This window comes from Lagopus leucura, unplaced genomic scaffold, assembly GCF_019238085.1.
Source record: "Lagopus leucura isolate 7727_CA_CO unplaced genomic scaffold, USGS_WTPT01 Super-Scaffold_100004, whole genome shotgun sequence".
Classification (NCBI taxonomy): Eukaryota; Metazoa; Chordata; class Aves; order Galliformes; family Phasianidae; genus Lagopus; species Lagopus leucura.
In genome coordinates this window covers 44,008,590-44,022,825 of record NW_024962264.1, presented here as the reverse complement: position 1 = coordinate 44,022,825, position 14,236 = coordinate 44,008,590, and the positions used below count along the sequence as shown (strand labels likewise).

At 41.1% G+C, this 14,236-nt stretch overlaps 1 protein-coding gene across 4 annotated transcripts in view; it reads right to left on the bottom strand.

The window, feature by feature from the left end:
- Window positions 1–14,236, bottom strand: part of DLC1 (DLC1 Rho GTPase activating protein) — a 216,991-nt gene that overhangs the window by 24,190 nt on the left and 178,565 nt on the right. For 3 of the 4 annotated variants that reach the window (XM_042872136.1, XM_042872137.1, XM_042872138.1), the window contains one exon: window positions 1,065–1,136. In XM_042872136.1, the coding sequence (XP_042728070.1) occupies window positions 1,065–1,136 (72 nt within the window). Of the gene's footprint in view, window positions 1–1,064; window positions 1,137–11,037; window positions 11,124–14,236 lie in introns of those variants that run through there. The other variant, XM_042872139.1, reaches the window with a different exon arrangement.

Here is a 14,236-nt window from a genome sequence, read left to right as displayed (position 1 = left end):
CTGGAAACCGTATATAAGCTTGAAGTCTCTAAATTTGACAACTGCAGCCATGGGTAAGTCATGTTTTCCAAATGCTAGTAATTTTTTAGATTTACAGCTTATTACAGCATGAAACCCACAAGACCATATATTCAGCTTGGAGTCCTGTCCCTACTTTTAACAAAGATTGGAATTAAAATCTCAGGTCTGCATCCCAAGAAAATCCTGGTATCACCAACAATAAATAAATAAATAAATAAATAAATAAATAGATAGATAGATAGATAGGTAGATAGATAAATAAATGGAAGAGTAGTAACAAAAGGAAATTTAACTTCTGAAGTAGCAAAGGAAATTTTTGGTACGCGCTGCTTTTGAAAGTACTATTATCATCTCATATTGCTAATACAACTGCAAATGAAAGTTCAGCCAGATCATTTTTCAAGGTCAGCTCAGCTTTTGCTGTAATTTCCAAGTTATCTGCTATATATCTGCTATGAATAATGGGCTTTCTAAGCTCATTCTTACAAGCTGGAATTTACTTCATAAAATGGAGATAGATAAGAAAGTGCAGAACAGTTCTGCAACAATGCAAGCAATTTCATGGGATGGGGCGGGGAAGGAAACAACTCTGATCAATAATACACATTAAGAAGGATATTTAGGATGCCCCTCTTTAAATCGGACTTCTGTAAGTCATTCTGCATCAGAGCAGGAGAGGTTAAACAGTTGGGTAAATCTGCAAGTTTCTACCATGTCAGCACGTCAGAGAGAGAATAAAGACATGAGAGCTCTACTTGAGAAAAACCTTTGCAAAAATGGTAAATAATAATAAGATAAAAGCAGAAATTTGAAGCAAATTTAAAACTCCAAGAGCGTTTCAGAGTCACACAGGTTTTGGTATGCCTGTATGCATGGAGTGCAGCAGAAAGCAACCTGGTCTTTAAGATTTCTACAGACTGGCATTTCAGTCATACACATGACCCTTCTGTAATGGATATTACAATACATTGTCCCAAAACAAAGCTACATGCTTGCTCTATATCAGTGCCACAAAGAGTTACCCTGCAAGCCTAGCTTCCTACCTTCATAAAGCTGTGCATATTGAGGGAAGCCAGCAGCTCGCAGCCAGTCACAAGCTTCCTTGGCTTCAATTTCTGAAAGAGGACAGAAACAGAGCACACTCGCATTAGTTACAGAATCACAGAGCCATTAAAGTTGGAAAAGACCATTAAGATAATCTAGTCCAACCATCAATCCATCATCACCACACCCACTAAACCATGTCATCTGCAGAGCAAAAACCTCCTCCCTAGCACTTTCGTTGCTCCTGTCATGAAGTAAGCGTAAAGATGCATTCAACATTCAGTAACTTTGAACTGAAACTCAAGTCTGCTTATATGAGCTTCCTTCTCTTCACAATACCAAACATATTCCAGAATTCACCTCTGATTTATCAGAAGGTCATCATGTTAGCAATTAGAGAAACAGGAACAGATGAAAACTACAGGAATCACAGATTATTCTGCACAGGTTTTGTAAACACTAGAGACAGCAGCATTACAGTGAACATGTGGTTTTATTCCACAAATCTTATGATCCTCTTGGTGTAATTATTCTGTCTTGATAGAAATTCCTCATAGAGCCTTGTGCTTTAACATCCTATAGATAGTACTGGCAGTTCAGGAACAACTGACTCACTGTATTGCAGCAGTTATTTACTGCTCAACAAGAACTCAGTTTCACTGGAGGTCTTCAAGGTATTTATGAGTGCCTTGGTCTATTATAGGAAATTCAGTGAAAGTTTCCCTTTCACTTCCCAAAACAACATGCTTCAAAATGAAATTATTCACATACATAACACCAAAAGAAACATTCTGAATATAGGCTATATAAGGCTATGAACAAATTGTACATGAATTTGTTACCTAGTAGACACGTAAATAAAGAAAATATTATCTCATTAGCTCACAAACCAGGAAAACATACAGGGCATTTAGGGTTTCTGCCATATGTTGAGGAAAGTGCTTGGGTTAATTCTGTTCTAAAAATTCAAGAAAGTGCTCCTGGGAATTTAGTTCCCTGCTTAGATCTAGCAGACAGCGAACAATCAGAAACTCTTTATGTTCATCTGGCTTTGATTATATTCACTCTTCCTGATGAGCCAAGAAAGAAAAGCTTCATTATGTCCAACTGAGTAGACAATTTTGCCACCTACTTGGAGAGGTTATCATCGCTACCTGCTGCAGAAACTTTGCAGAGTTCAGTACAATTACTCAGAATATGAGCTACTGCATATAGGTAAAGAGCCAAACACAACATAAGCAAAACAACTTAACTTCTTGGCACATTATGAAATATTCCCTGTGAGATACAGGTATACAAAATTAAAATCAGATGAAAGAACAAACACATTTAAGGGTCTTCAAAAATACTGCCATGCCCCCCTGATTTTTCAAACAGCTACAATAGGATTAAAATATTTGTGCTTTGCCAGATTGCTTTGCTAAGACACATATCCAAATCAAGGGGTTAAAGTGAGCTAAAGCATCACATTCCATATAAATAAACAGTTAAAAACCTACTCTCGCTGGAGTCAGGACAAGCAGGTATTTGTGTAACTTGTTTTTGCTTCAACTTTGGGTTACAGAACCACATGTGAACAAGCACGTACAGACATATTGACTTAGCTACTCATTAAGAAAAGGCATTCTTCAACTCCAGTTGCAAGGAATTGTAAAGCTTTGCTTGGAGTTGTATTTTAATTTTAGTGTCTTTGGGAAGTACATGGGAAATATAGCAAAGGTAAAAAAAAAAAATCTAAAATGTATTTAAAACGTACACCAAGTGCAGGTAACAGAATATTGCTGTATCAGATTAAATGAAAACATTAAAGTAAAAAAAAGATTAATTTTTAAGACTGTCTAGAATAAAACATAGTATTTTACAGGTCACATCTTGCAGAAGTGACTAGATTGAAAGAGAATTTCACTTGATTAAAAATGCAGCTATATGTTCATAGCTCAAATGAAAGAAGTGTCAGATTCCTTACTACTACAGCAGCTCTTTCATGTGTTTAAATATTTGTTCATAGGTCATTTAACAAGCACTCACAAATACGATTTGGAAAGTATGTTTAAAGTTAAAAAGTTAAGAATATGCATTTATCAGACTTTTTTTTTTTAAAAAAAAAACTTATCTTTGTAGAAACTCATCTTTTCTCCAAATACAAATGCAAGTTAGGTGGAAGTCATATTTAATGGCTGCCCAGGTATCAGGTGTCTTTAGAATTTTCAAGGTATATTTGCATCCAAATGCCTTTGAGAATCCCCCAAGAAGTCCATCTAGGCAACACAGGTTCCCCCTATCTGGCCAAAAGAGTTGCAAAGTAATATAGCACCAGTGCGTCTATCCATTAGTTAGGCTAAGTAAACATAATTTCCCATGACAAGCATATTTCTTGAGCACCTATCACTGTGTGATAGTGATAGGACAAAGGGGAATGTTCTTAAACTAAAAGACAGGAGAATCTGCTTAGATGTTAGGAGGAAAATCTTTACGCAGAAGCTGGTGTGGCATAGGCTGCCCAGAGATGATGTGGAGTCCCATTCCTGGAGCTGCTCAAGGCCAGGTTGGAAGGGGCCCTGGGCAGCCCAATCTAAGTGGACATCAACCCTAACCATGCCAGGGGAGTTGGAATTAGTCTGTCGTGAACCTAAGCCATTCTATGATTCAGATGAAGACGTGAAAGTTTTCATCTGAAGATGCAAGATGATATAGCTTGCTATGGGCAAGGGCCTGGTCTCACTCCCTCCTCTCCAGCCCAGCAGGGCCACTTCCAATCTACTGCTGGCCATGACAATAAAATCAAACACCCCCGTCATTTAAAACCTTTATAATAACCAACAATTCAGTATACAATCCACACAAGAAATGTCCACGCAGCTTTTCAGACGTATGTCCTGTCCTGCCTCCTGTCTTCAACAAGAGGTTCTTGTACAAAGAAATGCTGTCAAGAAAGAAACTGCACTATTTCTAAACGTTCTGATACACAAGAAATTCTCTTAGAAAGTAAAACAAAACAACAAAAAGAGGAATACAATGAAGTCTTTATTCTCGGTGTTGTGTAAGCAAACAGCAGCCAAACGTGTTAAAGAGGAAACAGGAAATTTTTATTGGAAACAGCTTTATTTGCTAGTCCACTTCACAAAGCTGACCTCCATGTTCAAATCAAGGGACGGAGTTCCTTTTGTGTGTGCTTGGGAACCATCAGTCCTTATTTACCCACTTCCTGGGTATTAAAGATGCTCCAATTCTTCCCCAAAGAGTGAAAATGGGAACATCAAGCTTATTTTGGTTAATTTTGGTTTCCGACACCGCAAATGTGCAGATTCAAAGTTTTATAGCAAAAGTAACTCAATTCACAGCTGGTTTTACACAGCAACAGTAGAAGAGAAAAATCTAAGATGTGTATCATCTTATTGGATGATATCTCCCTTGTCACCGAAAACAAAAAAAGCATAGTTTGATGGTATCATGTCCTTTCGGGAGAAAAAACAAAACAAAACAAAAAAATCACAACAGTATAGCTTGCACTAGGAAGATCGAGACAAGTTAGAAGGGTATTTTATTTTCCTGTTCTTACTTGTTTTTTTGCTTCCATGAAACAACATGCAACTTAAGCAACAGTTCTTTCAGGCTCTTGAAGAAAAGGTGCAAACCAGATGCACCTTTGTACAGTCGTGAAGGGGCTTCATTTTCACCCAGGTGCTAAACATCATATGAACAGTTCTTTCAAGCAGATGGTTTCCTCTTGCCTCAACCCAGACACCTTTATGGCTATACTGACACTTCCACAAATCAGTTCTACTCATCTCACCTTTTGGCTCTTTTAAGAGAGTGGATTGTAAAAGTCTGTAGTTAGATTGGTCAAATCAATACTGTTAAAATAAAATCTAAGCTAAAATGGACTTCCACTGCTGAAGGTCCCTCTCCAATGCCATACCTAAGAACCAGTTTGTCTAGGATTCTTCTTGGTCTTAAATTTTGACCAGGCTATTCTAACTGATATTAACTTCTTAATATTTTCTTCAGAAGGAAATAAAAAAGAAGGCAAAATTTGAATACAAAAGCATTTTCTTGTACTATCTTGCATGAGTGATTCTCTCCTATGCAGTGCAGACAGTTTGATTTCTTACTACAAATGATAGAGATGAAACCACTTGTCCTTGCAATGCAAAAATCTCCAACTGCACACTTGTTTCCCAATGCTCCCATTTAATGGCTGCAAAAAGGCTTGTACTCTTTTTTCTGTTCATATCAGAAATTGTCCCTGCATATTGTGCCCCTCTGAAACTTCTGGTGATACACAAAATTGATGGTCAATTCTGAAACACTACCTTGAGTGAGCTATCAAGAAGCCCAAGGCCACCCAGTATCATATTTAAGGCCAGCTGTAGCTCAGATATGAGAAATTTTCTTATTTGGGTAGAACTCACTGCTCAAGTACAAGCAATCATTTTTCCAAGTGCTTGAATTGCATCCCTGACATGCAACTAATTTCCAGCACCAGAATTTAATTAAAGAAAGACAGCATTTTATAAGGATAATGCCCTCAAACACTGTAATTTGGTAAGTTATTCAATAAATATTCCACATCTGAAAGGTAGAGAATTCTGAGAATCGCATTAAAAGTTTTTGCCAAGTTTCTAACACATTTGGAATCTCCTTATTCTACGTGATTACTTACATCACTATTCTAAAATATTATTCAGACACATTCAATCCGTGAAGGACTAATCTCTTGAAGAACCAGCGAGTCATAGAAAATATATGAGGCATGCATTTTGTAGTGATGACAACCTTGCAGGTTTTGAATTACAAGCTAACCACCGTCCTAAGAGGATGTCTTTCTTTTTTCACCTTTAAAGCTCAAAAGGCCCCTTTGCAGTAGTGGCCAACTATTGCGGTATGCTCCTGTACATCTTCATGCTTCAGTTTATCTTCTATAGCCAAATGACATGTGCTGTACTCTCCACTTTACCTCAATAATCAATTCAAGTGAATATGGACGCACGCAATTTAAATAAAATATTTCTTACCAAGAAGTTTCTGGGAGAAAAAAAAAAAAACCTTCTTGAAAGAAACCATACATGTCACCAAGTGTATGTACTGCTTTCTAGTCACAGAAGCCCTGGAAAGAAGTGGTGGTGGGGAATGTTACTCAAATATCTCTCAGCTATGTGATGATCATCGAAGAAACACTCTCCTTGTGCTACTGCTGGCTTTGGGTTAAACATGGGAATGACTTTTTCAAGTTAGAGAGCCTTGCAGCAAAACAGTAACTATGCTGCTGATGTTATGTATAAACCACAGGACACTGGGAGAAGAAACAGAATATGTTTGGAATTTGTGTGGGAACAGATGAAGAAGGAGTAAGGAAACAGATGTTTAAGATCATATATTGATATTTGCTTTGAAAAAAAATCAGGAAGCTTGAACAATTTTTTCAGCTAAGCCTTCTGAAAGAGCAAAATGTCTTAACTCTACTTATGGAGTTTAAAGTTTGTTTACTCTCTTAAACTAACTTAAAAAATATATATATTTTTTTTGTATATCTGTGTGACTGGTTTACAAAATATCTGCATAGGTGTCTGTTGGCTGCATTTAATTTTCCTTCCTACCAACTGCAGCAGTTTACATAACATAGTAGCTTTTATTGCACATCAATCTTCTCAGCAAGCCCAGGATACACAATGCTGCTTTTGTGAGTCAAAACCTAATTAACATGAATCTCCTTTTCATAGTCTTCAGCATATTGAAATCAGGTTCACAGTCCTTTTAATTATTTTCAACAATAACTAAATATCTAAAATGAGACTTCTTTCTCAAAGTCTCATCAGTTACCCCCCCAGACCAAGGAGGTCTTTATTGCAATCAGAGGAATTGCAGTGCCTCATGGCACTTACCATCAAGTACACTGTAAACCAGGATCACCATTTATTTTTAATATTTCTTTATATGCAAAAATCATTTAAAATTAACTTTGTTTAACAAAACAAAAGCTTTCCTGCCAAAGAACAATTCTTTTTATAAATTAAAGGTGGTCCTTCTTCATTCATCTTTAAAAGATTCAGAAATGAAGAGAAATAAGATGTTAAGTGACTTAAAAAAAAAACTCCTAAGAAATAATTAGGCACGTGGGTTATTTATCTGGCCTGATTAACACAGGGTGGTCTTGGAGGAGGATTATTTGGGGCAGAGAAAGCATTTAGCCAAATCCTCCAAAGGAGGTCATGTTGACAGATTCCAGAGTGAGAAAAGAATCCTCCTCCAAAGATTGGGAAACAGTAGATGACTTTAACCTCCCATTCCCTCAGAGATGACTTGGTGAGAATGGCCTTTGAACAGGGATAGAAGGGTAGACATTAACCACTGTGACTCCCAAGCACAGCACCTGCACCCTCCTGGAGTCTGGGCCACCTTTCCAGATCTAAGAAAAAATAGTCAGTATGAGGGTAGATATGAGCTGCCCGATGGCTCACAGTAGGCTTTCTTCAGTTATTTTCAGATTGATAAGACTCAATCTCAAAATCATCAGCATGCATAAGAAGGACAATCTGAGAAAAGGACATCTTTTGCACCATAAGCATTCAGTGCTCATTCCAACGAGGACCCCTTATGAGCCCTGTGTGGATGGTACTGTATTAGAAATAAAGGTCAGAAGCTCCAGTGGCAGTGATACAGACAAGCTTAAAGCTCGTCGGACCCCAGCTGAACACTCATACACCTTAATCAACACAAAAGGTGCAAAACTGGATTTTCCCAAAACAATTGTAACTGTTACAATTATAATCTGACACTTACAAGCACCTAGACCTGTTGGTTCACAGGGTCACAGAAAGAACTTTCCCAAAACACAGGAATGCGGAGGATATATTTTTCTTAAATTCTAGTCTTCCAAAAGGAATAAGAATGGGTTTAGGAAGGTCAAACCATGCCCATCTCTGGCTTAAGTGAATATCCTTCATGCATCTCCTCAGGAAGTTCTTTGCACAGACTGAGAAGTGCATGTGAATTGAGAGGTTTATATATATATATATATATAAATATAAATATATTTAAAACCAAGCTTAAGGAATTCTGTACCATTTTGGACTTAAAAAAAATCACCACCAGGAATAAGTGGGCCATCACATTATGTCATTACTAAGAGAACGGCTGGATAATATCATTCCTGATCCTGTCCAATCTAGCACAGCACTTCTCAAGGGAAACAAATGCCAGTATTTGAAACAATTTCCCCCCCAGCATGCTCTCTCAAAGAAGAAAAGCTGCTTCAGAAAAGTGCATAGTATTATCAGTAACTGCCAGATAATGAAAACCAGAGAATTACAGCTAACTGGTCAACTCAAGAATGACTTTACTGCTGCCAGTTATGTCAAGTAGCATCATACTGTGTTAACAAACCTATGGATTTCAAAGGTTTGCTCTGCAGGAAAGGGTATCACTCAGTATCAGCAAGCATGGCCAAGTAAGAGAACTGTGAAAAGAATCAGGAAGTTCCAACCATGCTCCTTTAATGGACTTACTCATGGTGGTTATTTTTTTCCTTTAAACCAGGAGAAAGGGGATGAGGGAAACAAAAGAAAAAGTAAAAAGGAAAGAAGGAAAAATTTAGAAATACACCTGGAACTGCTGAAATTATCAGAATTATTGAAGATCGGCACACACTAAACAGCAAGAGATGATGCAGTGTTCTATAATTCATGAAACACTGAGAACTGTAAAATATGCCTAACAGTATGATACCCAGTAAAGGTGTATGAATTATACGGGGATATCATCACCTAACTTCGTGGAGATCAAACCAGCAAGTTTTCCACAGACTGCAGATCATTAGATTGCTGTATTTCTGTAATATGCACAGGAAGGAAAGGGAAACATCTGAAGTTATTTTTATTTCCCCAAGTCTTCTGGTTATACTGTATGAATGTGAGGGTGGGTCTGGCATTGTCTGAAACATGTCAGGGTCCTTTTGCATAGCCTCATTTCCTTCTTCCTGTTGCTAGGAAGGATAGTTAAGCATGAAAAGTGCTTGTTTACAGTACAGGACCATCCTGTTAAGCACGTGAGCTCTCCTCCTCCATCTCCTTTTCACCAGACAAGGGTGCAGTTGTGTTTATACTGAAACCAGTAGCAAAATTCCAAACTAAGGGGATTTATAAAAGTAATTTGAATCTCTGAAGAAACCCAAATATAACACACTGGAGTATTCTGACTAGAAAAGGAAAAAAAAAAAAACAAAAAACCAAACCACCAGAACAACAAAAAACGTTATCATGCAAACTGCATCTCTAAATATTTGCAAAACTCAAATTCTCATGCCTGAAACAAATCATTGCCTAGAATGTAATGGATTAGAAAAACCAGAACAGTAAAACCAAATCACCTCTCATCCCCTAAGAACCCCAACATAAACAGACAAGATTAGTCCATAAGGACAACCTCCGGTTTTTTCTTCCCACCCTCACAAAGCACACAAAGTCCTTGGGGGGGCTCTGTGCCCAGCATTTGCCCTTCCTTGGACCCAGCAGCATGGGCTGGGGAGATCCTGGCTTGAGAATTAACAAGTCCTAGACTGGATCTACACAACAAATTCAGAAAAACAAAGGATGGCAAGATATTCTTGCTTTTAACTACTATTTAGAAACTGAATTTAACAAAAACTCCATTCAGTTTAAAAAAAAAAAAAAAGTAGCTGCATTTCCCTTTCATAATAACTTGATTAACAAACCAAGTAACTTTAAAGGAAGATAAAGAGATCAGAGGTCCCAGAGGTTACAAAGGTAGTGCCAAATGCTTTGATTCCTTGACCTTGTAGATGAAAGGAGTTCTCCCAAACAGCATCTACATCTTCCTTTGACTCTGCTCTGCTCCACAATCAAAGAGCCTCAGCCCTAATCAGGATTTCACAGGCAAACTGGAGCAGTAACACGAACCTATAAGTTACAGAGACACAGCCCTGCTTCCCAGACACTTGGATCACTTTGGGCACAGCAGGATGCTGCCAAGGGGACATGGAGGGGAGGCAGTGTGGCAGAAACACCATGTGCCCAATGGGTGCTTCATCACCTGACACAGACCTGATCCACGCTCAAGGGCTCATGGGGACTGTGCCTGGACATTGCCTGCCTCCCTACTAGGAAAACCATTAAAATATAACCTGACCAGAGTAGTGCCATTGGTCTGATCATGAGACCTTCTTCAAACATATCACACTTAATCCTGGAAAAACTAAAAGCATCTCTGACTGATGAGTAAGATAGAAATACATTCCTTGGTCTTTTAATTCACATTTCCTATGACACATCAGACAGACACTTCAGACCCAGCCACAGACATCGCTCTCATGCAATTATTTCTTCAATACTTGTATTTTCCCAAGGAGAACCAAGGGGAGGGGGAATGGCAGGGAGGAGAGGGGGAGAATTAACTATAGTACAATGTACACATTTATAGGTAAGTGCCCTTGACTGGAGAAAGCGCTCAGTGGCCTAATGGCAACCCATCACTCAACAGCTTCACAGCAGCAGTGAAAATCAAATGCCAGCTGAAATGGGGATGAGGCTGCAGCCGCCCCCGGCTAGGGCCTTCTGCTGCCCGGGTGGCCTGGGGTGATGCTCCCCGTGGTTCGAAGACCCAGCTGACCGTGGGACGGGCTGCGGGCGGCCACCGGGCTCCAGCGGCCAGAAGACCCGTGTGACGCACGGCTTCAAAGGCAGCGCAGCGCTTGCCGGCTCGTAAGCAAGTCCGGAAAGAAAAGTTTAAAAAAAAAAAAAAAAGTAAAGAAAAAAAAAAAGAGAGAAAGAAAGAAAAGAAAAAGAAAATAAAAGGAAAGGAAAATAAAAAGCATCAAAGGGGAGAGAGAAGCATGGAAAGCGAGACTTCGGTACCGCTCTGCTGCCTCGAGAGGGGACGCCCCTCACCTTCAAACCCCACCGCATTGCCCCAGCCCAGCCCCATCGCGACAGTACCCCATCACCCCTCCGAGCTTACGAGTGAGGATCATGGTGTCCCGCCCGCCGCAGAACCTTCACGGGCACCAAGCTCCCTCGCTGCTGCCTCCGCGGCGGCTGGCAGCTGGCACCGCCGCCCGGCCCAGCACCGCCCCCGCCCCCGCCCCCGCCCCCGCCCCCGCCCCGCTCCGCCCCGTCCCGTCCGTCTCCTCGGAGGCTGCCCCACCGCTTCTGTCGTGGTCGGTGCTTGTGGCAGAAAGAAAAAGCAAACGTGCACGGCGATTCTGAGCGCCTGCGAAACGATCAGCGTGGAGATTTTTGGGAATAGCGGAGACCCGTCGAAGATTACGGCTGGTTCATTTTCCCCCAAGACAACTGCATATTTTACACTCTGCTGTTAATCCAAGTTTCAGTTATTGTTTCTGTGCTATAATCTGTCAGATACAGAGTATGTATGGTGTGGTGCCTTAGCAGACAATTTTCCTGAGAATAACCATCTCCCCCTCCTATGGGTTGCTAGCAGCGGTCAGTTGGCCATAGCAGTGTTGTTTCTGGAAACCCCTACGTGGCTCCAGGTCATTAATTTACTTCAATAACCCTGAAGAAGATGGAGCTGCACTATATCTTCAGGTCTGACTTGACATACTTTACCCACTCAATCCATCACCTCTTCATATCTGAGCTTCAGCTCCTTTTGGCACTGCCAGGCTTACCTGAGTGCCTGTTGTAGGCAATGGTTATGTGCTGATAAGGTTGGTGGGGTCCATGCAACGGGAATTCTTGGCTAACAGGGAGGGCGGGCATGTGCTGAGCTCCAGCTGTCTAACAGACAGGGTAATCCCACCTAATTGGCTTTGAGGCTGCACTCATTGTATCTACTCTTAGGCACTCGGTAGACTGGGAAGTGACAGAATAGTAATGCAAGGGATGGTGAAGTCTGGTTGTGGATTGTGTGTGGAGTCTGAACTTCAGGAAAGAGAGAAATTCATGTTCCTCCTATAATTATCCTCAAAAGGAAAAAAACCCAGAACACCACCAAAGTGCCCAGAACATGGGAAAGCAATGCAGGTGCAGAGGTGCTTCCATCACAGTGATGGTGCTAGATGCAGAAGTCCACAACACATCGACTTAATACCCATGGTAAAAAGCTGTGCTGTTGCTGTAAACACTGCTTCCTGGCCCAAGTCTGCATCCCTGCACAGGACCCGCAGGAAGCTTCTGCAGGAGAGAATGGACATTTACTCTGCAGCAAAAACAAATGGGAAGGGTTTAAAGGACTTGGCAGTGTGCAAGAGACCTGAAAACTGAAAGCAGGAGAGTGTGAGGATGAGCACACAGATTGTGAGTACAGGCAAATGTGGTGCAGGCACTGGGAGAAGGGAAGCTGTGAAGAGTTCAGCCCAGGGTTATCAGCCTCAACTCCACCATTTTGTGAAGTTGCAAATGAATGGTGATGATGCCAGAACACCATGTGCTCTCCTGCTCTGCATGTAGAGCTAAGCAGCTCCCCCAGCCAAAGGGGAACATACATCCTTGTGTGGAGTCTGTGGATGTTCTCAGCACTGCTGGAGCTGGGGAGCCCTCTGATGGAGTGGTGTCTGCGGGATATGGCTCGATAGACGCCAGAGGATTATCACTGACCTGGATTAGATTCTTGCTGCTAATCTGAAAGAGAAATGCTTTGATTCTAGTTCGTTATCAACCCCTGAATACATGCAGTCTCTCTGGCTTGCATTTTAACTCGGAATTCTATGGGGCTGCTTAAGCAGGCATGTTCTCAACTGAGAAGCAAGGCACCACTCTGGCATTCACTGTAAAATGTACTCAGAGTAGCATTCCACCTGAGGCATGGGTGTCAGCGGGTGGCAGTCACCCCAATCACTCACTGGGCTGCAAGGAGCGTTGTGAAATCAACACGGCTTTGGTCTGTAATTTCTTGAGTTCTTAAACTCTTCAGTCAGCAGGCAGCTTCCTGACAGAGACGGACCCCGTAGGCAGCCTGCCTAGGAGGACTGTTTCTGTGCAGCATTGTTATTCTTAATACAGTCAATGAGCTTGTGCTGGATGCTAAAGCAATTGTAAAGGCTTGCCCGACAGACACAATTATTCACTGTAAAAGGTGGAATTCTCCTTCTGTTATAACTGTGTAAGGGAATGATTGGTAGGACAGCATCTCATAAGAAGGGCCTGATTGTCCGTTTTTTCCCTTCAAGGCCCAGATGCCTCAATAGCTGACTGTGCCCTCCTCCCAGTGCTCCCCAGCAGCTGGCACAAAACGGGCAGCCCTGGTACAAGTGTGGGATTGTCAGACAAGCGGTGGCCATTCCGAGCTGCTGTGAATGTCCTCTGAGCAGCAGCATGATGGATTACAGCATGTTCTGGTTTCCAGGCCCCTGGCTCTGGACTGGGACTCACTAGGGTGTTTGTGTGCAGCGTTTCCACAGCCCCAAGGATGTCCCTGTTTCAGCTATTGTCTAGGAAATAATTAAGTTTGCATTTTGTAGCACATGACTTTACTGAAAAGTAATTATTTAAAGGAGTCTTTAATTGCTCAGACCTCTTGACAAAGAGTGTTTACACTTATCACTTCTTAGAGATAAGCAGTGTTAGTGCTCCTTGCTCTTCATGGAAGAAAGCTATTGTTTCACACAGGAGTGAATCCCAAATGAAAGAAAGCATCTTCCCAAAGTACTTGTTAACGAAGTACTCAGGAAACTGCACATTACATACATGGGGCTTAAACAGAGATGCAGCTCTACTGCCTGCAACAGGTGGGCTCTCTGTTCCAGGAATCTTTCTCTAGAAATAACCAGAATTAGAATTATTTCCAGTTCATCATGTATGGGGAGCTGTTACTTGTACTGATCCCAGAAAACACTTCTTTTTTTCTTTATTTTACCAGTAAATAATAAAGAAATAACCTTTTCCTACCCTCTATAATACATGTAACTGACCATGTAAAGGGAGTGATCAGTGAGCTCTGTAGTTTTATCTCTTCTGAATGCTCTAGAATAACACAAGCTCAACAATTCAGGCTGAAAATGAAATCAGCAGGTTCACACTTTACTGAAGAAAGGCTCTATTATATGGATGCACAAAAGGATAAGAAATAAAAATTACAACAATTATGTAGTCCCTCCCTCCCTCCCTCCCTCCCACCGCCCCTCCTTCCCTCCCGAGCGGTCCCGCCCCGCCCGGCGGCGCCGGCCCCAAGCACTTGTCCACGAAGCACTCGGGAA